The 24,172-nt window shown below is 36.8% G+C and overlaps 1 protein-coding gene across 3 annotated transcripts in view; it reads right to left on the bottom strand.

The window, feature by feature from the left end:
• Positions 1-1,620: 1,620 nt before the first annotated feature.
• TIPRL (TOR signaling pathway regulator) overlaps positions 1,621-24,172 on the bottom strand; it is a 35,986-nt gene continuing 13,434 nt past the window's right edge. For 2 of the 3 annotated variants that reach the window (XM_007172473.2, XM_057530329.1), the window contains exons 4-7: positions 23,205-23,336; positions 7,208-7,303; positions 4,767-4,829; positions 1,621-3,911 (exon numbers count right to left, since the gene is read on the bottom strand). In XM_007172473.2, coding sequence (XP_007172535.2) covers positions 3,768-3,911; positions 4,767-4,829; positions 7,208-7,303; positions 23,205-23,336 — 435 coding nt within the window. In that variant the 3' untranslated portion in view covers positions 1,621-3,767. The remainder of the gene's footprint in view (positions 3,912-4,766; positions 4,830-7,207; positions 7,304-23,204; positions 23,337-24,172) is intronic. The other variant, XM_007172474.2, reaches the window with a different exon arrangement.

Genomic DNA, 24,172 nt, shown 5'->3' with positions numbered 1-24,172 from the left:
TAAGATGAGATGATTGGTAGTTTCCACCTCTTGTTGGAGGGCTTATCACTCTTTGGGATTTAGTTTACTTTGCTTTGCAACCTCAGCTGTCTGATATGCTCAAGAAAAACTGTAATTGTATAGATTACCCAGGTTTTGCTCCTGGGTAAGTTAGGAGTGACATTCTCTTGAGGCTTTCTACATGCTTTTCCAGGTAGAACTCTGACTACTGCTACCAAAGGTGATTTTGTTATTCTCTTTAAAGTCAGTATTATTTCTGTCATTGCGATTACTAAACTTTGTAATTATTTTTACTTTGTCTCCTCCATTAGACTTTAACTCCATGAAGACATATAGTACAGTCATCCCTCAGTATCCACAGAGGATTGACTCCAGTCCCCTCCTCCCACCAAAATCTGAGGATACTCAAGTACCTTATATAAAACGGTGTATTTGCATATAACCTACACACATCCTCCCATATACTTTAAATCATCTCTAAATTACTTAGAATACCTAATACAATGTAAAGGCTATGTAGATAGTTGTAAATACAATGTAAATGCTATGTAAATAGCTGCCGGGTTCACCGCAAATTCAAGTTTTGCTTTTTGGAATTTTTTTTTTTTTTTTTTTTTGCCACGCTGCGGTGCATGCAGGATCTTAGTTCCCCCGACCAGGGATTGAACCTGTGCCCCCTGCATTGGGAGCACGGAGTCTTAACCACTGGACCACCAGGGAAGTCCCATGGAATTTTTTTTTCAATATTTCAATCCATGATGGGTTGAATCTGCAGATGCAGAACCTGAAGATACAGAGGGCCAACTGAATAATCTCTTCATTACTGTAACCCCTGTACCTAGCACCATATTGGACAGTACTTAAAACTAAATGGGGGCTTCCCTGGTGGCGCGGTGGTTGAGAATCTGCCTGCTAATGCAGGGGACACGGGTTCGAGCCCTGGTCTGGGAAGATCCCACATGCCGCGGAGCAGCTGGGCCCGTGAGCCACAATTGCTGAGCCTGCGCGTCTGGAGCCTGTGCCCCGCAACGGGAGGGGCCGCGATGGAGAGAAGGCCCGCGCACTGCGATGAAGAGCGGTCCCCACACCGCAATGAAGAGTGGTCCCCGCTTGCCGCAACTGGAGAAAGCCCTCGCACGAACCGAAGACCCAACACAGCAAAAATAAATAAATAAAGGATAGTCTTCTAATTTAAAAAAAAAAAAAAAAAAAAAACTAAATGGAATGATACATACCACAAGTATTTATATTTTCAAAAACAGAAAGCATTAACCTATCATAGAGAAAACAATGGCTAATTAAAACATCCACAGAAGTATTGGGTTGGCCAAAAATTTCATTTGGGTTTGTCCATAAGATGTTACAGAAAAACCCAAACGAACTTTTTGGCCAACCCACACTAGGGGACAGAGAGGGAGGAAGAACAAGAGCCCAATAGCTAAACTGGAGGATTATATTCTGGACTATCTGTTAGATTTTCATTTATAATCTGTCTGGAGAATCTGGCTATAATGTTGACCAAGTTCAAAACATAAAGCACAAACAAGAAAGGTATACCAAAACAGTTTTTAATTAAGCTTCAAGAAAAACGAAATTAAATGAAATGGCAAAACACAGATCGGTAATTACTTATTGTTTATTCTCCTCTTACAAAAAGACACTTGGAACAAATAAATATAAAATGGTGTATGTCTTGATTAGCAATGGGCAAATATAAGTTTTCTTGGCATTCTCCACAGGAACAAACTAATGAAGTTTTCAAAAGTACACTCATCCTATCCACCTCCCACCTTCTTCTATAAAACGGTCAATTCTACAATTTTTAACAATGGACTCTCAAAATAAGTAATTTAAGACTGACTCAGGGACTAAGACATCTGAATCAAGTTAAAAATATATGTGTACTATGATACTGCCCAGAAACCTCTAATTCAACTAATAAATATTATTCCAGTTTTTCGTTTTTTATAATTTGTATGACTAAAGAGTCTGTTCTGTTCAAATCTGCATGGCAAATAAAATAAACAGAAAGCAGAGTACAATATATACACTTTTCCGTCCTAAGAGAAAACATTAAGTACCAGTATATTTAACATACACTGAACATGCCATGTATTTTCTTAAAGCCCACAAAATCCTGATTTCCTATACCTTGCAGGTGATGTAGCAGAAAGCAAACAAATACCCAAATCATTTGTGACCAAATTTAGCTAATAAAATTAGCTAAAAAAACAATATACACAACAACACACAAGAGTCTGAGTAATGATGAATATCCAACTGTATTTGTTTCACTAAAATTTATCTTCAGGCTAATACCTGAAGAGTTTTGCTAATACTTACAATTAAATATCCTTCCTTAATGATTTATGTATCAAGTGGAAATATGTACAACAGCTGTTTCAAACCAGAAAAAAAGGGGGTAATTCTTTTCCCCTGCCCTTTAAATAAAATATTTTTTTAAATTCATTTAAAGTAATTTCTTACTTGGTGCTTTATAACCACTTTCTACTTTATGGAGACCATTTTAAAAGGCAGAAAAGAATATAAAATGTTTAAAGGGTCACCATCAAAATAGCCAAATGGATTTCAAATTTACTTTTGTAAACTTTCTGTACTACCTAGATCTTGTACTAATTAATTACACTTTACTGGATCCCCTGTAATGTTAAAAACATGAATCTTTTTTTTTTTTTTTTGGCCATGCTGCGCGGCTTGCTGGATCTTAGGTCCCTGACCAGGGACTGAACCCAGGCCCTTGGCAGTGAAAGCGTGGAGTCCTAACCATTGGACTGCCAGGGAATTCCCCAAAACATGAATTTAAAAAAAAAAAAAACTGGCTTTTAGATTTTAAAATAAGCCCCTTCCTCCTCCACAGCTACCCTTCAAATATTTTAAGCAGAAAATTAATCTGGTTGCTTTAGAGGCTGATGTAATTTTTGCTTAAACTGTAACACTTCAAACTTTTTAGGACCAATATCAAATTCAATATCCAAAAGATTTATTCACTCTGAGGGTGCGTGGAAGGTGGAAGTAAAAAACGTCAGTACAAATAGAACCACACATAAGAAAAAGCACCTAAAGATGGAGGAGAGACAGCTCTGACATCCTGTCAGTGGCAAACCATGATTGTGTTTCCATGGACATAACACCTTAAGTTCTCCAAAAACCTAGTTTGTTTCTATGTCTGAAACTTTCTTTAAACTTCAAAAGCCAATTAAAATTTAGGAGGGTAATTTTTTTTTTAATTTCTGGGTATAGATCATTCGAGATCAATTTCCTAGGAGGCAAGTCATGACTCTCCAGAAGTGTGAATAAACATCAAAAAACCCAAGGTAAAGAGCCACCACATCAACGTAAACAATTAGGAATCGTATGAAAGTCACAAGGTGTTACGATTCACTGATTTAAAGTAACTTCCTCATGGTAGAAGATAGTGTTTCATGACAGATATAGGTTATGGCCACTGCTTCTGAGAGATACACACATCACCCCCTACTGGTGAGACCCCACTTTGTGACAATTTAGAAATCTGAATTTAACTCCAGAAGATATAAATTTCTGGAATATGAATTTGAAGACAGAGAGTACAACAGCAGTTGAGTGGGAACTGCCTGCGACACTCTTTTATTTATTTATTTTTCCTTTAAGGCTACAGAAAATCTGCACATAGACAAGGCAATTAATTCTCATAATAAAAATACCCCCTCCAAATAGCCCCAAGGTCTCCAGTCAGATTCCACGGTCAGTATATGCTGTAATAAATTCTATTCCACCGGTGTACATTCTTTTGAGTCTGCAGGGTTAGGATCAATTCTTTCTGGAAATATTAGCTTCTCACAAACTGCCTCCTTTATCGGCAAATACTGTGATATTTCATTAGGTTCCGTGAAGAGGGAAGGTGAAACATGCTAGGAAATACATAAATCATATTAGCATATATTAAGTTACTGCACTGATAGTTTTGAAAATGCTTTCATTCAAGCATTCCTAAAGCATGCCAATTTTAAAATGAGGTGCTATATATATATACATATATAAGGAGCATCATTAGGTGTTCCTAATAATATCAGGTATCTCTTGTTACTGACTCAGCTCTGTTACTAGATGGTTTCCTCAAAGATCATAGGGATATATCATTTATAATGCTCCCATAAATGTCCTAAGAATTTAATACATCTTAATCCAATCCCTTTTTCCTGTTATTTTTGCACCTTGAAAGCACTAGCCTTCAGTAAGATGCCAATATGTGGTCTACAAGAGACTCTATATAACTTTTCTAACCTATGTATATTCTATATATAGACAGAAATAAGCACTAAGAGTGAATAAAAAATATCAAGTTAGCAGGAAGGTATCACTTTTTAAACAACCCATTATCGAATGCTATAGACTTGTAGAAGCCCTTTACAAGTCGCAGGGGAGCAAAAAAAAAGCAGGGGAAATTATGCCCCCAAAAGTAAGTCATGGAAAGAACATCCTATTGCAGCTGAGACTTTTAGTCACACCTCTGGGTCTCAGTTTTTCCAAAATAAAATATGGAAATTGGATTGGATGATGGTTAAGGTACCTAACAACTCTAACTGTAATTGAGATAAGTTCCAGAAAAAATACGCTCCCATAGGATTTCTCCTATAGAGCTTTATTAGGTAAATGAATGGATTTAGGGATGTAGATTTGGTGGATGGGTGGGGCATGGGGGAATACCATACTTAAAATAAAACATTACAATTTAACTTCTAAAAACTGATATTTAAATACTGTACCATTAAATTAGCAATTTTGCTCTCTCGTGAGGTATATTCTCGTAACATGTAGGTCTTGTCAGCCTATGTTTAAAAATCAAAAAAATTGCAATAAATTTATTTATATTAATTAACAAAATCATTTCTATTAAACAGAACTGCCCACATTTTATAACAGGTTGTGAAAGTACCATTAAGTCTGATAAGAACATCTAATTCTACAGTGAAATAACTAATTCAAGAATTCTGAATTATTAATTCCAATCTCTATAAATCACATTAATATCTGATACACATATGTAAACAGATTTAATAATTACCATGTAAGAAAAACACAAGCAAAGGTTTTATTTTGAAAGAAAATGTGTATGTTTGTAAATGAGATATGCAAGAGATTTTAATATTACTTCAAGTTTGGAACTACATCTTTTCCTTAAGCTATATTACCATCTACCTACATAACTGTGGCTACTCTTATGTTTCCCCCAAAAAAAGTTTAAACAAGTTTTGTTCTTTCCCATTTCTAAAAAATTCTTATCAAATTGTTTATTTACAGCCACTTTTTTGGTACTTCAATTTTCCCATTTAAGACTTCTTAAAGTGAGGTTTTAGAAAGCAATTTATTACAATTTGTTTTTTTGGTAAAACATTATTTAATAAAAGAATAATCACAAGATTATGCTCCCTTAAAGTTTCAATCTTTTATATCAACAAAACAGATTAATGCTCATTGTTAAAAAAAATCAAATACTATAAACGTATAGAGTATAAATCATCAGCAATCACAATCTCTGCAGACAACACTATCCTTAACATTTAGAAATCTCTACATAAAATCTTATATAGATTCATACTTGCATCTTAAAAGTCAACATTAATATGCACATCTTTCCAAATCAGTTAAACAACTTTCTGCCATTAATTTTAATGGTTGCATATTTTTCTACTATATGGACTGTAAAAAATTAATAAACAGAAACCTCAATTAAATAGATTTGGGAGACTAGACTGGGGAGCTCTCACACCCAGCAACCATAGCAGAGCCCAACAGAAAAAAGAAAGACTCCTCTTACTTCCTGGCAAGGACTCAACCAGTGGAAAGTCATGGATTCTCTGCTTACTGTAGCACTCCCATTTTCCTTTTCCTCTCTATAGAAGCATTCTCCTTCTCTTGTCGTGTGGGGACTTGCACAGGGCTCACCATGGTTACAGACCTGAATTGCAATTTTCTGCTGATCCCGAATAAATCCAACTTTGCTGGAGAAATATCTGGCAGTCTATTTGTTGTAGGCCAACAGGATATAAATGGCCATTTAATCAATGCTCATTCAATGGGCATTATAGCACCTTCCTTCTTTCCTTTTAGCTATTATAAACAATAGCATTGCCATGAATATTTATATATATACAACTCTATACAGCTGCCTGATTAATATTTGTGGGTTACTGTATGTAAGAATCTTTTGAGGATAAATTCTGAAAAAAAAATCAATATTGTTGAGTTAAAGTATAAGCATTTCTAAAAATTTAGATTTCATTTTTTCTGAGGGAGTAAAGTATAGCTTATTTTTAGTACTTTACTATCACTGTTAAAAAGAAAAAGGTCCATCACAGTGACCATGTTATTTCAAAGGAAAAAGAAAGTGCAGGATTTAGGAAAATACCAATCCAATCACATCTTACTGGGCTTAAATTCCAGTTCTGCCACCTATTAACTGTGTAACTTGGGCAAGTTACTTAATCTCTCTTTGCCTTAGTTGCCTCAGCTGTAAAACAGAGATAATAATAGCATCTATTTCATAGGGTTGTTAGGAGAGTTAACTATTACTACGATTACCCTGACTGATACTGGTGGTTTCTTCTCTCATTCGTCATTCTATAGGATCACAAATATGATGTTAAAAATTCATTCAAGAAGGATAGGCTGCTGTAAAGCTACAAGAAGAATTTTCATGACTCAATTTAAGCCTCCCCCCCACTTTCTTCATTTTTTTTAAAAAACTTCGTATGTTAACAGTTCCTTGAAATGGAGCACAGAGCTTTCAAACATTAAAACAACTATCAAAATAATTGTATAATACAAATTTCTGGAGGCCATGAGATTGGTATTTCTAATATCAGGACATTACATAAACAACACATACTACAAAAAAAAAGTAAGAGTTAAGGGAAAGTTTTCTTAAACAGATTAAGTTTAAGAGGCTTTTTAAAAGCATCAGACTCCCCTTTATCAGGGAGTGTCTTTTGGAAAACATGTTCAACTCGTAGAACTTTTGGAAAAGAAGATGTAATGTTTCGATAACTGTGCAGTCAACAGTGAATATGACACACCCAATCTTAAAGGTTAGACAAATAGCCATATAATATAAAGTATTACTGAATTTCAAACTGTCAGACTGACAATGTAACAACATGAACAAGCCCAATGTCAATTAGTACTTTCATTAAATGAGAATAGATACCTCATGGTAAAGTCTTGTGTCATTCATCCTAATAAGCACTCCATCAATTCTCAAGAAAAACCGCAACAGCAAGAAAAAGCTAGAAGGCATTACTCTCTGGAAAAGAAAAATGTAAAAAGTATTTTAATGAAAATTAAATACTTTATTACTTTGCTGAAAGAAAAAACATTTTTAAGGCATCGGAGGAAGGCTGAATTAGCCCTATATAAAATTCTCTGAACTAGAAGTTCTTTGCCCTAGCGCCAACCAAGGCTCAAAACCTTGTTTATACGTAACATACTGGTTTCAGTTTCCTACAATAGAAAAATATTTTTTCTAGGTCAAAAGATAATGAGGTTAAAAAGATTTAAAACTCACCTAAATAATGTGAAAAAAATAATTGTACTTATAGTAAATGTTAATACCAGTAATACCAAAATGAAAGAACAACCTAGTTCTTTGTTGCTACTCATCTTTTATTAACTTTACATAAAGACAAGAGGGCTTTAATGGTATGCTCTAATTCAGTGCAACCAATTAAGTACTATTTCATACTGCCAAAGTCTGGTTTATGAGATCATTATAACACGTTCTTAATATCTTTGATCTGTGTCACATCCATGTATTTCTGTTTTCCAAGTATTACCACTGAAGAAAGTCAGTTAGTGGAGAATGGGTCCTGGTGGCAGGGAGGGAGGGGATGGATGAGGTGTGGGGTCTTCAGGTCTTTCAAAAGAATATACCTCATGGGAGTGCTGTCAGACACATGGCTACCTTTATTTCTCCCCTTCAATCTACAGCCAGCAAAACATCCACAACTCAACAAAGGTATACCTCTGCCCAACTCAACAGGACACTGGAGAATTCCACACATCTGTACATCTAAAGGTGGGTGAACTGGAACACATGGAAGAGGTGGAACCAAGGGAACAGTGAAGTCGGTGCCTGCAATCTCAGCCCCATGACCGAGACGGATGAGCCCACAGCTTCAGAAAACCCAGTAGCAGCAGGAGAACCAGCACACATGACTTTGGTCTCCCAACTGTGGGAGCACCCATGGCCACAGGTAACTGGGAAGCAGTGGCAGTGGGGCCTGGGACCCTGTCCCTCCAGCTGCTTATGCACCCACAGCCCTGGCCCCCCATCCACGGTAGCAGAACCCTTATGACACCCAACATGGTGGAGAAGCCTGCACAACCCTGCTCCCCTCCAATTATCCTCCTCTTCCCACAGCAGAGCCTGTGTCTCAGGGGATCCCAGACACAAGGGAAGAGCCTACCATCCTCATGACACAGCAGCTCTGGCAGAAGCAAAGCAGCAACTACCCCAGAGGCACAAGAAGTGACAAAGAAGGCATGGAGCCACACCTCTTACAAAGACAGTGGAGGCTGGAAAGTGCCAATTCTCAAAAATAACCAGAGGTAGCACAGATAACAGAAACCAGAAACTTGTGTTACAGCACCACCTACCAGAAAACAAAAGAAAGCACTCTCAATTCTAACCTGTCATTTAACTTCAAATGCACAAGCAGAGGAACATTTCATCAAGCACCATGAAGAACCACAGTAATACTATACGACAAAAAGAAAATGACAAATCTCCAGAAACCAAACTTAAAAGTCACAGGATTTTTCAATCTAACTGATAGAGAATTCAAAGTAGCTATCATGAAAAAACTGAATGAGACACAAGAAAACTCAGAAAGGCAGTTTAATGAGCTCAGAAATAAAAGTAATGAGCAGAAGGAATACTTTACCAAGAAGACTGAAACTCTAAAGGACCAAACAAATTCTGGAGCTGAAGAACTCAATAAACAATATGAAGAATGCCTTAGAAGACACTGGAAATAGAGCACAGCATATGGAAGAGAGTATTAGTGAGCTCAACGGTAGAAATCTAGAGATGATACAAGTAGAAAAGGAAAGAGAAGTAAGATATTTTAAAAATGAGAAAATTCTACAAGAACTATGTGATTCTTTTAGGAAGGGCAACATTAGGATAATGGGTATCTTAAAAGAAGAAGAGAGGGAGAAGGGAGCAAAGAGATTATTTAAAGAAAGAACAGTAGAGAACTTCCCAAACCTGGAGAAGGAACTGGAAATACAAGTCCATGAAGCTCAGAGAACACCTAATCACCTCAATGCAAAAGACCTTCTCCAAGACATAATATTAAAACTGTTGAAAGTCAATGACAAAGAAAGAATTTTAAAGACAGCCATGGAAAAAAGGATAGTAACTACAAAGGATCTCCCATTAGGCTATCAGCAGATCTCTCAGCAGAAACCCTACATGCCAGTAGGGAGTGGAATGACATTCTCAAAATATTGAAAGACAAAAACTGTCACCCAAGAATACTCTATCCAGCAAAGCTGTCATTCAGATATAAAGGAGAAATACTTTCCCAGACAAACAAATGATGAGGGAGTTCATCAACACTAGACCTCTCTTATAAGAGATGTTAAAAGGAGCTCTTTTACTAGAAACAAAACAGCAAAAATACACAAAACTTTGAGCAAGGTGATAAACAGACAGAACCAGAGAATTGCAACTGTTTATCAGAATACGTTTTAAAGAAAGCAGAAAAATAACTATCACTATCTCAGTTTGGTAACAAACTCACAATATGAAAAAGGATAATTTGAGACAACAAAAACATAAAAAGGGAAGAGGAAAAGGACAGAATTTATATGGGTAAAAGAAGGTGAGATGCTATCGGCAGGAAAAGGACTATCTTCTCTAGGAGAGGTTTAATAAAAACCTCAGGGTAACCACAAAACATAAACATAGAGCAGAGATACAGAACAAAAAAAAGAGGAAATTGAGAAAGGTGTCATAGAAAATCACCAACACAAAATGGCAAACAGAAACACAGGGAAAAACAATAGAAATATAGAGCAACCAGAACACAAAAGATAAAGTGGCAGGACTAAATCCTCATCTATCAATAATCACACTAAATGTAAATGGATTGAATTCACCCATTGAAAGACAGAGAGTAGCTAGGTGGGTTAAAAAACAAGACCCAACTATATGCTGCCTCCAGGAGACACAACTTAGCTCTAAAGAGAAACACAGGCTAAAAGTAAAGGAATGGAAGATAGTCGATGCAAATGGAGCCAAAAGAAAGCAGAGGTAGCCATACTCATATCAAACAAAATAGACTTCAAGCCAAAAAGGTTAACAGGAGACAAAAATGGACAGTATCTAACCATAAAGTGGACAATTCATCAAGAAGATATAACAGTGATTAACATGTATGTACCTAACATATAAGTACCAAAATATATGAAACAATTATTAACAGACCTAAAGGGAGAAATTGACAGCAACACTATAATAGTAGGGGACTTTAACACCCCTACTATTAGCGGCCTTAAATAAAACATTAGACTAGATGGATTTGATAGAATTGTACAGAACACTCCATCCAAATGCAACAGAATACACATTCTTCTCAAGTGCACATGGAATTTTCTCAAGGATAGAACATATGTTGGGACACAAAACAAGTCTCAATAAATTTAAGAAGACAAATCACATCAAGCATCTTTTCCAATCACAATAGACTGAAACTACAAATCAACTACAAGAATAAAACTGGAAAAATCATAAATATGTACAGACTGAACAACATACTACTGAAATATTACTATTAGATCAATGAAGAAATCAAAGAAGAAATCAAAAATTACCTGAAGACAAACAGAAATGAAAATACAACATACCAAAATCTACAGGATACAGCAAAAGTAGTACTAAGAGGGAAATTTATAGCAATACAGACCTACCTCAAGAAACAAGAGAAATCTAAGCAATCTAACCTTACACCTAAAGGAGCTAGAAAAAGAAAAACAAATAAAGCCCAGAGTTAGTAGAAGGAAGGAAGTAATAGAGACAATATCAGGCACATTCAGGGTGGTATGGCCGTGGACAGAAGGAAGTAATAAAGAGCAGAGCAGAAATAAATGAAATAAAAACTAAAAAGATAATAGAAAAGATCAATGAAACTAAGAGCTGGTTCTTTGAAATGACAAACAAAATTGACAAACCATTAGCCAGACTCACTAAGAAAAAGAAAGAGAAGGTCCTGATGAATCAAATCAGGAACGAAAGAGGAGAAATAACAATAGATACCACAGAAATACATAGGATTATAACAGAATATTATGAACAGCTATACACTAACAAATAGGACACCTAAAAGAAATAGACAATTTTTTAGAATCATACAAACTTCCAAGACTGAATCATGAAGAAATAGAAAATCTGAATAGACCAATCACTAGTACAGAGATGGAAACAGTAATCAAAAAGCTCCCAAAAAACAAAAAGTCCAGGACCAGACAACTTCACAGGTAAATTCTATCAAATATTCAAAGAAGATTTAACACCTGTCCTTCTCAAACTATTCCAAAAAATTGCAAAGAAGGGAACACTTCCTAACTCATTTTTCAAAGCCAACATCATGCTGATACCAAAACCAGACAAAGACACTACAAAGAAAGAAAATTACAGGCCAATACCTCTGATAAACATAAATGAAAAAATCCTCATCACAATATTAGCAAAATGAAATCAACAATACAACAAAAGGATCATACACCATGATCAAGTGGGATTTATTCCAGGGATGCAAGGATGGTTCAATATATGCAAATCAATCAATGTGATACACCACATTAACAGAATGAAGGAAAAAAACCACATGATCATCTCAATAGATGCAGAAAAAGTATTTGACAAGATTCAATACCCATTTATGGTTAAAAAAAAAAACTCTCAAAAAAGTGAATAGCAAAGGAACGTACCTCAACATAATAAAAGCCATATATGACAAACCCACAGTTAATATCATACTCAATGGTGAAAAATTGAAAGCTATCCCTCTAAGATCAGGAAAAAACAAGGATACCCACTCTCACCATTCTTATTCAACATAGTATTGGAAGTCCTAGCCAGAGCAATTAGGCAAGAAAAATAAATAAAAGGCATCCAAATTGGAAAGGCAAAAGTAAAACTCACTATTTGCAGTTGACATGATTTTATATACAGAAAACTCTAAAGACTACACACACACACACACACACACACACACACACAAACTATTAGAAATAATAAATGAACACAGCAAAGTTGCAGGATACAAAATCAATATACAAAAATTTGTTGCATTTCTATGTGCTAATAATGAGCTGGCAGAGAAATTAAGAAAACAATCCCATTTACAATCACAACAAAAAGAATAAAATACAACTTGTCAAAATGTCCTTATTACATAAGCAATCTACAGATTCAATGCAAGCCCTATCAAAACCCCAAGGACATTCTTCATAGAAATAGAACAAAAAAATTCTAAAATTTATATGGATCCACAAAAGACCCTGAATAGCCAAAGCCATCCTGAGAAAAAAGAACAAAGCTGGAGGTATCATACGCCCTCTTTTCAAACTATATTTCAAAGCTATAATAATCAAAACAGCATGGTACTGGCAGAAAAACAGATATATGAATCAATGGAACAGAACTGAGAGCCCAGAAATAAACCTACACATATATGGACAATTTATGACTAAGGAGCAAAGAATAAACAATGGAGAAAGGACAGTCTTGCCAATAAATGGTTCTGGGAAAACTGGACAGTCACATGCAAAAAAAAAAAAAAAAAAAGAGACTAGACTACTATCTCACACCATCACAAAAATTAACTCAAAATGGATTAAAGACTTGAATGTAAAACCTGAAACCATTAAATTCCTAGACGAAAACATACGCAGTATGCTCTTTGACATTGGTCTTAGTAATATCTTTCTAGATGTCTCCTCAGGCAAGGGAAACAAAAGTAAAAATAAACAAACGGGATTACATCAAACTAAAAAGCTTCTGCATAGCAAAGGAAACCATCAATAAAACAAAGACATCGAATGGAAGAAGATATTTGTAAATAATATATCTGATAAAGGGTATAATATTCAAAATATATAAAGACCTCGTAAAATTCAACAACAACCCAAAAACCAGACAACCCAGTTGAAAGATGGGCAGAGGAGATGAATAGACATTTTTCCAAAAAGACACACACAGATGGCCAATAGTCACATAAAAAGATGTTCAACATCACTAATTATTAGGGAAAAGCAAATCAAAACCACAATACAATGAGAAATCACCTCACACCTGTCAGAACAGGTATTATCAAAAAGATAAGAAATATCTTATGCAAGGATATGGAGAAAAGGGAACACTCGTACACTATTGATGGGAATTTAAATTGGTGCAGTAACTATGCAAGACAGTATGGAGACTCCTAAAAAAATTAAGAATAGAACTACCATATTAACCAGCTATCCCATGTCTGGGTATCATCTAAAGAATATGAAAACACTAATCTGAAAAGATATCTGCACCCTTGTGTTCATCGTAGCATTATTTACAATAGCCAAGATATGGAAACAACTTAAATGCCCATGAACAGATGAATGGATAAAGAAGATATGGTATATATATAGAATGGAATACTACTCAGCCATAAAAATAGATGAAAGCTTGCCATCTGCAATAACATGGATGCACACTGAGGGTATTATGCTAGGTAAAATAAGTCAGATGGAGAAAGACAAATACAGCATGATTTCACTCATATGTGTAATATAAAAAACTAATAAACAAACAAAAACAAAATAAGTGAATAAACCAAACAAACAAACAAAAACACATAGATACAGATAACAGAGTAGTGGTTACCAGAGGGGAAGGGGTTGGGGGGAGGGCAAAATGGGTAAAGGGGAATCAACTGTATGGTGATGAATGAAAAATAAATTTTTGGTGATAAGCATGTTGTAAAGTATGCAGAAGTAGAAATACAATGTTGCCCACATAAAGCTTATATAATGTTATAAATCATTGTTAACTCAATAAAAAAATTAAATCTTTTTTAAAGATTGACATAAATTGGTGTGTGAGAAGTACATATTAATTCATTACCGAATTCTGTCTAATCATCAGGGAAATGCAAATCAAAACCACAGTGAGATACCACCTCACACCTGTCAGAATGACTATCATCAAAAAGAACACAAATAACAAATGTTGCCAAGAATGAGGAGAAAAGGGAACCCTCATACACTGTTGCTGGGAATGTAAATTGGTGTAGCCACTGTGGAACACTGTATGGAGGTTTCTCAAAACACTAAAAACAGAACTGCCATATGACCCAGCAATTCCACTCCTGGGTTTATACCCAAAAAAAACAAAAACACTAATTTGAAAAAACACATGCACTCCAGGGACTTCCCTGGTGGTCCAGTGGTTAAGACTTCACCTTCCAATGCAGGGGGTGCAGGTTCGATCCCTGGTTGGGGAGCTAAGATCCCACATGCCTTGCGGCCAAAAAAACAAAACACAAAACAGAAGCAATATTGTAACAAAGTCAATAAAGACTTTAAATATAGTCCACATCAAAAAAATCTTTAAAAAAAAAGAGAGAAAAAATACATGCGCTCCAATGTTCATAGCAGCATTATTTACAATTGCCAAGATATGGAAGCAACCGAAGTTTCCATCAACAGATGATTGCATAAAGACGATATGGTAATATATATACAATGGAGTACTACTCAGCCATAGAAAAGAATGAAATTTTGCCATTTGCAGCAACAAGGATGGACTTGGAGTGCATTATGCTAAGTGAAATAAATCAGACAGAAAAAGACAACTGCTATATGATATCACTTACACGTGGAATCTAAAAAATACAACAAACTAGTGAATGTAACAAAAAGGAAGCTGGCTCACAGATATAGAGAACAAACCAGTGGTTACCAGTGGGGAGAAGGGGTGGGGGAGGGGAAACACAGGGGTAGAGTATTAAGAGGTACAAACTATTAGGTATAAAGTAAGCTACAAGGATATACTGTACAACATGGGGAATATAGCCAATATTTTATAATAACTATAAATGGAGTATAACCTTTAAAAATTGTGAATCACTACATTGTATACCTGTAACTTATATAATATTGTACATCAACTATACTTCAGTAAATTTTTTTTAAAAGAGAATTGTGAGGCTTCCCTGGTGGCGCAGTGGTTAAGAATCCGCCTGCCAATGCAGGGGACACGGATTCGAGCCCTGGTCCAGGAAGACCCACATGCCACGGAGCAACTAAGCCCGTGTGGCACAACTACTGAGCCCGCGCTCTAGAGTCCGTGAGCCACAACGACTGAAGCCTGCACGCCTAGAGCCCGTGCTCCTCAACAAGAGAAGCCACCGCAATGAGAAGCCCGTGCACCGCAACAAAGAGTAGACCCTGCTCGCCACAACTAGAGAAAGCCCGCGCCCAGCAACAAAGACCCAACTCAGCCATAAATAAATAAATAAATAAATAAATAAATTTTTTTTTAAAAAGAGAATTGTGTCTACTTTTGAATATATTTGAAAGTTTTATAATAAAGGATTAGTAAAAAGAAAAAGAAAAAAGAATATGTTTGACCATTTACTAAATAAATACTATTGTCTACTAAGTGTCAGGTTCTTATTATAGTAGGTCTTGGATTTATACAAATGAAATACAATCTCAATTCTCAAGAAATTTATCAAAGAGGGAAACAGTCAGACAGACAAAATGATGCGGTAGCTGCTATAACAGAGGTTCACACAAGGTTCAATAAGCACTCAAAGAAATAAGTAGCTAAGCCTGCTGAAGAAAATCAGAGAAGGCAATCTTTGAGCTGACCATGAAAAGAAAAGCTGGGGTGGGAAGAAGAATTCTAGAAAGAGGAAACAGCATGTACCAAAAAAAGAAAAACAGTACTGAGGCATGAAATAGTAAGATACATTCAGGGAACTGCCTGTAATTCCAGACAAACACAGGGCAATGTTAATGAAGAAAGAAGAAATAACAAGTATAACCTAGTAACCAAAGTAGCTTTACTGCCCGGAGAGTCACCAGCCACAGGCCAACCTCTCCTGCCCTAAGACCTTTCAATACCCTGTTCCCTGACCTGGAGTTGTTCTCCTGGCTAACGCTTACTTGTCCTTCAGATGTCAGAATAAATGTCACTTCTACGAGGAAGCCTTTCCTACTGTTTCATAATCACAGAGATTTCTTGTTATTCTCTCTCATAGTTCTCCATTACAAATGAATGAACATATCTGTAACCATATTCATTTATGTGTTTACGTGCTTAAGGCCTCTCTCCTCCACTTGGCTGTAGGCTCCACAACAGTGGGAATATCTGCTTTGTTCATCACTGTGTCCCTATTGCCTAAAAAAGTTGCTACCACACAGCAGGTGCTCATTAACTATTGACTGAATGAAACAGAGGCTAGAAGCTCTTTGATGGAGAAAAGGCTCTGAGTCAAAATGTATCCTGCAGGTTAACAACAACAGACTTAAGATCAAGACTTGCGGTAATGAAGAGCTGGGGGAAGAACCTGACTTATGATCACTCAGTACCACAACAAACTGAGAAGCACATCATTAGCACTGACAGAGTGCTGTTTGTAATTACTGGAAAGACTTATTTGCAACATTTCTTCAGATTTCAAAATTAATTATTAACAGTCATACTGGGCACAACACGTGAAGCAAGTTGAAGTATCGTTTCAGCATGGCACAATGGGGAGACTAAGAATAAGGGACCAAGTTCTAGTCCCAATTCTACAATTCAGCTGTATATTTTAAGGCAGTAGTTCTCTCCAAGGAGACGTTTGGAAATTTCTGAGGGTGTTTTTCGTTGTCACAAAGATAAGCAGCCAATACTAACAATTAGCAGTTAAAGACCAGAGACATTAGATGTTCTGTAGTACCCAGGACGATCCTTTACAACAAAGTCCAATCCTGCATCCCACAAAACTGTCAAATATCTCACCTGGCATTTATGTGGGTGAAAAAAAAAAAAACTGATTTATAATTATCTGACGTTGGAACCTAATTCCATTTTACATATAAATATAAAATTCACTCAATTTCCAGGAAGACAATTACCTTGTAAATCAAGGGAAGATTATCCTTTGTTTTATTTGACACTTCACTAAGAGTTGTTCACCACTTTGAAAAATTACATCACTGATGACAGTCCCGATTGTGTTATCTGAGTCACTGACTGATACCTGGCATATCTGTCAGCCTACACTTGCAGCTGTCACATTCACAGTGATTTAGTATGCAAATATAAGTATCTGACTACCTATACAGTCATACTATGCGTTTACATATTGAAATTCCTATCATTTTATTCTAAATCAATTTTTAAATTTCCCTTTTATCTTATAATTAGAACACTATGTTGATTTATTATAAAGAAGGTGGCTTATATTATCTATGAATTTCTTTCAGGAGAGTAAAAGGGAGAGGGTGCTTAAAGTATTTGGTTAAAAAAAAAAATGGAGCAATGGGTCCGATAAGGTTGAGAACAACCAACTTAGAGCAAGTTTCTGAACCACCCGAAGTCTTCTCTTTCACCTACAAAGATAGGGGATGTAAAGAAACAATCTCTTGGGCCCTGTGTCTGTAAAATATGACAATTCTAAGGGACTACGTGTCCAATAAAAGCTACCTTTGCACAAGCATTGTAGAATTCTCTGTACACAGAGATGAAAGATACGTCCCTGCCCAGTATACTTGCACTCTAAATAGAACATGGGAGCAGAAGGCAGACAATGTTCACTCTTGACTCGACTCAGAATGGAATTAACCATTAGCTGTTAAAGCCATTACAGAACATCACAGTGCTGCCAGTATTTGGCAGATAGGAAATTAATTTTCTTTTGAAAGTTAAAAACTAACATTAGCACAAAAAGAGCCTCTCTTTAAATCTCTGTTAGAGCACAGCCCTACAAGCTGTAAGGCCTAACAAGGAAGTAGGTTAAGACACAAAATCCTAACCTAAAAACAAACATTGCTGAGAGAAGCTAATTTAGAAATACAAAAGAAAATTAATTTCTGAAACAAGTATCTCCTAATTAGATATAGGTAATGCCACTCACACAAAGTTATCAAAACTCATAATAAATTCAATGAAGCAAATCCAAAACATCCCAGGCCTCATGGTGCACAGAGCTCTAAATCTACTCTTTCCCACTAGGGAACTGTACCACAAAGAAATTATGATTATTTTTTAATAAAAGTTGTCTGGGTTGAAATTTGAAGGTGGAAAACACACTTTAAAACCTGAAACAGTTAAATAAATTAAGAGAATCTAAAAGGTTCAATCCAACAATATCAAGAATCTAAAGTACGTTATTTTGTTTATATAAGCATCTTCCACATTTCAACAGAATTTCTTTTTTTTTTTTTTTTAATATATAGCTACTTTATTTATTTATTTATTTTTATTTTTGGCTGTGTTGGGTCTTCGGTTCGTGCGAGGGCTTTCTCTAGTTGCGGCAAGCGGGGGCCACTCTTCATCGCGGTGCGGGGACCACTCTTCATCGCGGTGCGCGGGTCTTTCACTATCGTGGCCCCTCCCGTTGTGGGGCACAGGCTCCAGACGCGCAGGCTCAGTAATTGTGGCTCACGGGCCCAGCTGCTCCGTGGCATGTGGGATCTTCCCAGACCAGGGCTCGAACCCGTGTCCCCTGCATTAGCAGGCAGATTCTCAACCACTGCGCCACCAGGGAAGCCCTCAACAGAATTTCTTTTCAGAGTGTTTTATAGTTATTATGGAAACTGGAAAAACAAACATTCGTAATCAACTACTTCGCAGTTCTAAAAGAATAACTTTTTAGCCGTTTTCCGGCCAAGGTTAAAACACCAAATAAAAGCAATATATGTATTCTTTGTCCTATAGTGTTAAAAAACAAATAAATCTCTAATGTGCCTAGGAATTCTGATAAAACTCCAGGTTTAGGAATCACTGGCACAGAGGCTGACTTATCTGCATCCTGTTCTCCCTTCCTCCTATCAATATGGAAGAAGCATCTCTCTCTCTCTTAAGGCTAGTCCTTCTACTCATGATCTAGATCCTAGAAGATTAGGAACAAAGGCAGAGAGACAAACTTATCCATTGTATGATTGATGTAGGGCAAGTTACTTAATATTTCTGAAAATAAGAATAAGTATTCACTGCACAGAATTTTCAGGAGGATTAAATCAGATAATATAGAAAATTGTCTAGCAAGGTATCTGTGAGATAATAGAGAATCATACACTGGTCTCTACCCCTGGTTTCTGAAATAGGACTTCTGAAACCCTTATAAATTCCTAACTGATAAGAGCAGTAGAAGCAAGCACCTTTTGTTCTAATGAGGTTACTCTGGGTGGGCTCCTGGATGGGAGCTGGTACCCAGAAAGGCCAAGCCATGATGATAAGCTTGGAATTTCCAGGCCTACCTCCATTCTCCAGAGAAGGGAGAGGGGCTGGAAATGGAATTACTAATTGATCCTGCCTATGTGAAGAAGCCTCCATAAAATCCCAATAGCATGCGATTCAAAGAGCTTCCAGGCTGGTGAACACACCCACATACTGGAAGGACAATGCACCTCTACTCCACAGGGACAGATGCTCCTAGGCTTAGGACCTTCCCAGACTTCACCCTATGTATCTCTTCATCCGTATTCTTTAACACAGCGGTCCCCAACCTTCTGGCACCAGGGACCGGTTTCGTGGAAGACAATTTTTCCAGGGGGGGATGGTTTTGGGATGATTCAAGTGCATTACATTTATAATGCACTTTATTTCTATTATTATGACATTGTAATATATGATGAAATAATTATACAACTCACCATAATGCAGAATCAGTGGGAGCCCTGAGCTTGTTCTCACTTGCCACTCACTGATAGGGTTTTGATATGAGCCTGCAAGCAATTGATTTATTATGGTTTCTGTGCAGTCAGACCTCCCTGCTAATGATAATCTGTATTTGCAGCCACTCCCCAGCGCTAGCATCACTGACTCAGCTCCATCTCAGATCATCAGGCATTAGATTCTCATAAGGAGCATGCAACCTAGATCCCTCGCATGTGCAGTTCACAGTAGGGTTCGAGCTCCTATGAGAATCTAATGCCATCGCTGATCTGACGGGAGGTGGAGCTCAGGCGATAATGCGAGCAATGGGGAGCGGCTGTAAATACAGACGAAGCTTCTCTCACTCACCCGCCCCTCACCTCCTGCTGTGCAGCCCGGTTGGGGACCCCTGCTTTAACATATTCTTTAATAAACTGGTAAACATAAGTGTTTCCCTGAGTTCTATGATCTGTTCTAGCAAACAATCAAATCCAAAAGGAGAATGTCATGGGAACCTCCAATTTGTAGCCAAGTCCAACAGAGGCTGTGGGTAACCTGGGGACCTACTACCTGCTATTGGCATCTGAAGGAGGGAGGGCAGTCTCATGGGACTGAGTCCTTAACCTGTGGGACCTGATGTTATTTCCAGGTAGATAATGTCAGAACTAGATTAAATTGTAGGACATCCAGCTGGTGTCACAGAATTGCTTGGTGCTGGGAAAAAACTCACACATCTGGTGTCAGAAGTGTTGTGAGTGGGATAGTAGTGTGAGAGTAAAGGAGAAACACAGGAGAAGACTGGAGTTTTTCCAATCAGTCTCACATACAGCAAAGGCTCAAAGCCTTCCTCTTCCTCCCATACTCATCCTCAGAAACCTCACTCCATCCATTTTCACCCCTTTCTCTACAAGTCTACAAGTGAGTCCTTCCTGTACCTAAACATGCTAAAGTCTCCCCCATATTTAAAAACACAAACACACATGCTCCTCTGTCAACCTCATGTTCTCTCTTAGCTACATCTGTTGCCCCTCCTATACCAGTAAGCTTTAGGAAAGTTTGGTCTATAGCTACACTTTTTCTCCACCTCCACATCTTTCATTTACCCCCTAAGTATGTAACTTACCTTGATCTTGCCATGGTGAAGAACAATATCCTAATTGCTAAAACCAATAAACAAATGTTTTAGTCTAGCGGACACCATCCCATTCTAAGCTTATTAAGATCTCTTTTCAGCACACTGACCTCCATGCCAGCCTCGAGAAGTTCTACTCCCTTCACTTCCCAGGCACCACATTCCTGGTTTCTCACCTACATCCACATTTACCAGCCTAATCTTTGCTTCTATAGGAAAGAACTTCATTTGTCCATACCCTATTGCCTCTAAGCCAGAAATTATGGCATTTATTTTATTTACAGCAATATCTGTTACATTCTGAGAAAGAAACCAACCCAGAACGGAAGTTCACTATTCTAATGAAATCCTTCCAGGCATTCTTAAAATGGAACCCTATCACATAACTTTTTAAAAGTTACACTAGGTAAGAAGAAAGCATTTTAAGGTGATGTTACGCTTCAGTTTGAGACTTACTATTTACTCTGATACACACATAATACATTTATGCCCATACCCTCTCCAACTCCTTCAGCTGCAAAAAACACATGCTCCCTACATACCTACCCACTTGTATACACTGTAGACTATCTACCCACTTGGCTACAAATGCACATCCAGATATGCAAACTCATAATGAACATTCGACACAGTCAATTCCATAGGTAGGTAGACAAGTGGAAAGGTACATGACTGGCTGAGCTGGAGAATGAACAAATCTAAATGACAAGAGATAAACTGGGGGAAAGTTATAGGTGAACAAGGAACAATCATCTAATGCTAGAATAATGATATATGTTAGATGGTACAAAGACAACTTTGTCACTAATTAGTGTCACAAGTTTAGATAAACTAACTTTTTGGGTCTCATCTATAGAGGCTAGACTAAATGATTCTCTAAAAATTCATTACAATTCCAAAATCCTATGATTCTACAGAAAAACTCAGCTTAAAACACATTTATTGCTGCTTTTGACTTATTGTTTTCATTCTTTATTATTATTTAAATCACAGTATCCATAATCATGCTCCAAGAACAATGTTTGATGCTGGGGCCCTTGTCTTTGGCAGTCGTTATGATAAGTGCTATGATAGAGGGGTTAAAAAAAAAAAGTACTTATAGGAGTATGGTAAAGGAATATTTGACTCTGCCTAGGAGAGCTGTGGAAGGCCTTACAGAGGAGGTGACATTTTAGCTGGATCTTAAGGATAAGGCATTTAATAAAAAGTTTCAGTTGAAGTTTCTCTGGAAAGTGTTAGAAACCCAATTATAACCTAATAGCAAACAAATAGGGGATCTATTTATTATTCTTTTTTAGTATGTTCCACCAATAACACTGTTAATGGAAGTAGTCTGTCCTCCGCTGGTAGAAAAGAATACAAAAAAAAAAAAGAGGGAATTAACACTTGTCATTTCTGTTTTCCACTTCTATGCTGGAGACTAAAGTGTATTTTAATGGTGCACTGAAATTCTGACACATGGGTGACTTTTTTAAATGACATCCAGGGGCTACCCTGGTGGCACAGTAGTTAGGAATGCACCTGCCAATGCAGGGAACACGGGTTCGAGCCCTGGTCCGGAAAGATCCCACCTGCCGCGGAGCAACTAAGCCTGTGCACCACAACTACCGAAGCCCGCGTGCCTGGAGCCTGTGCTCCGCAACAAGAGAAGCCACCGCAATGAGAAGCCCACACACCCCAATGAAGAGTAGCCCCTGCTCGCTGCAACTAGAGAAAGCCTGCGTTCAGCAACAAAGACCCAATGCAGCCAAAGATTAAAAAAAAAAATAAAATAATTTTAAAAATACATAAAAATAAAATGACATCCACTGTGCTGTCTGCAGATCCTTTCAATTATCATTTTTAATTCAGAAATGTGAAAATTGAGCCACAGTTTTCATTTAAATTAAGTAATAAACAAACAGCAAAGTAGCCAGACAGGTCTACAAAAAAATGATTTGCTGAAGTCTTAACAATATACAAAATACACAGAATACAATATATAAAATATGTAAGATTTTGTGAATTTTATGATGGATATTAATAAGATGTATTCTAGACCCAAGTGAAACTTTACATGACATCACGTTAAGATGGTATGATTTCAAGTTAGTCTTGTATTTCTGACCAATGGTAAAAATGGAAGAAGTTAATTTTAAACACATTCACAATACTCACAATTTTCACACTCAGGCTTGAAACTCCATGATCATGAAGTTCATCCTCAAACAGGAGAACTTCTTCAAAAAACTTAATCTGTTCTCTGGCTTTCAATTTCTCTGTATCTATATGATCTGTTGTAGGTACAACCTAAAAGAAAAAATATAAGAAGGGGCACATAAAAAAAAAATTTGACAGCTTTCCTACCAGTATTTTCTGCATAGCCAGAGCACCCGGTTCTAAATTTGGGTGTTATCAGTAGACACGAAAAACGAGATATATGCCTTGTCCCTGAAAAACCTGAGATGTCTGATACTATAGCTTCACAACAGAGAGTCAAAATTCATCGTCTTTCATATGAAAATCATTAAATAGAACACATTAAAATCAAGTGCTCTATTGTGACCATGAGAAAATTAACCATCTGAAAATTAGTCAGTGTGATGAACTACTACTATCACAGAAGTTCAAAGCAGTTCTGTGCCGTAAAAGTCTACTTTTATGACATTTATTTGGAACTTAAAAAAATTTTTTCCCATTGGAATGATGTTATATATTTTAGATCCCCAAATCTACAAACAAAGGTGTTTTAAATATTGAGGTAAATAAGAACTTGCAGAGAAATTCTAAGGGAAACTCCTAGCATTCCAAAGGGCATTAGAGGATACTGGCTATTTTTTCAAAGTATTATTTTGCAGCCCCGACACAAACATACATAACCCAACAAAAGCACCAACAATCTCAAGGCAGGTCACATCAGTAGCTCACTAAATCCAAGTGTCTCCTAATAGTAACATGAAAGTATGATTTGTGATACCATTCTTTACTACATTCAATTTCACTACAAAATGTTCAGCTTTTCAATTCTTTGACATAGTTGTATCATAAACAAACACAACAATGCTTGTCAAACCATAAGAATTCAGTAAATAGTAGCTATTATTTTACTTTACTTAGTAGCTATGACTAGGTCATTTGTTTGACTC

The sequence above is a fragment of the Balaenoptera acutorostrata genome, chromosome 1, assembly GCF_949987535.1.
Source record: "Balaenoptera acutorostrata chromosome 1, mBalAcu1.1, whole genome shotgun sequence".
Lineage (NCBI taxonomy): Eukaryota > Metazoa > Chordata > Mammalia > Artiodactyla > Balaenopteridae > Balaenoptera > Balaenoptera acutorostrata.
Note: the sequence above shows the minus strand (reverse complement) of the source record. Positions and strands in the feature narration are given on the sequence as shown.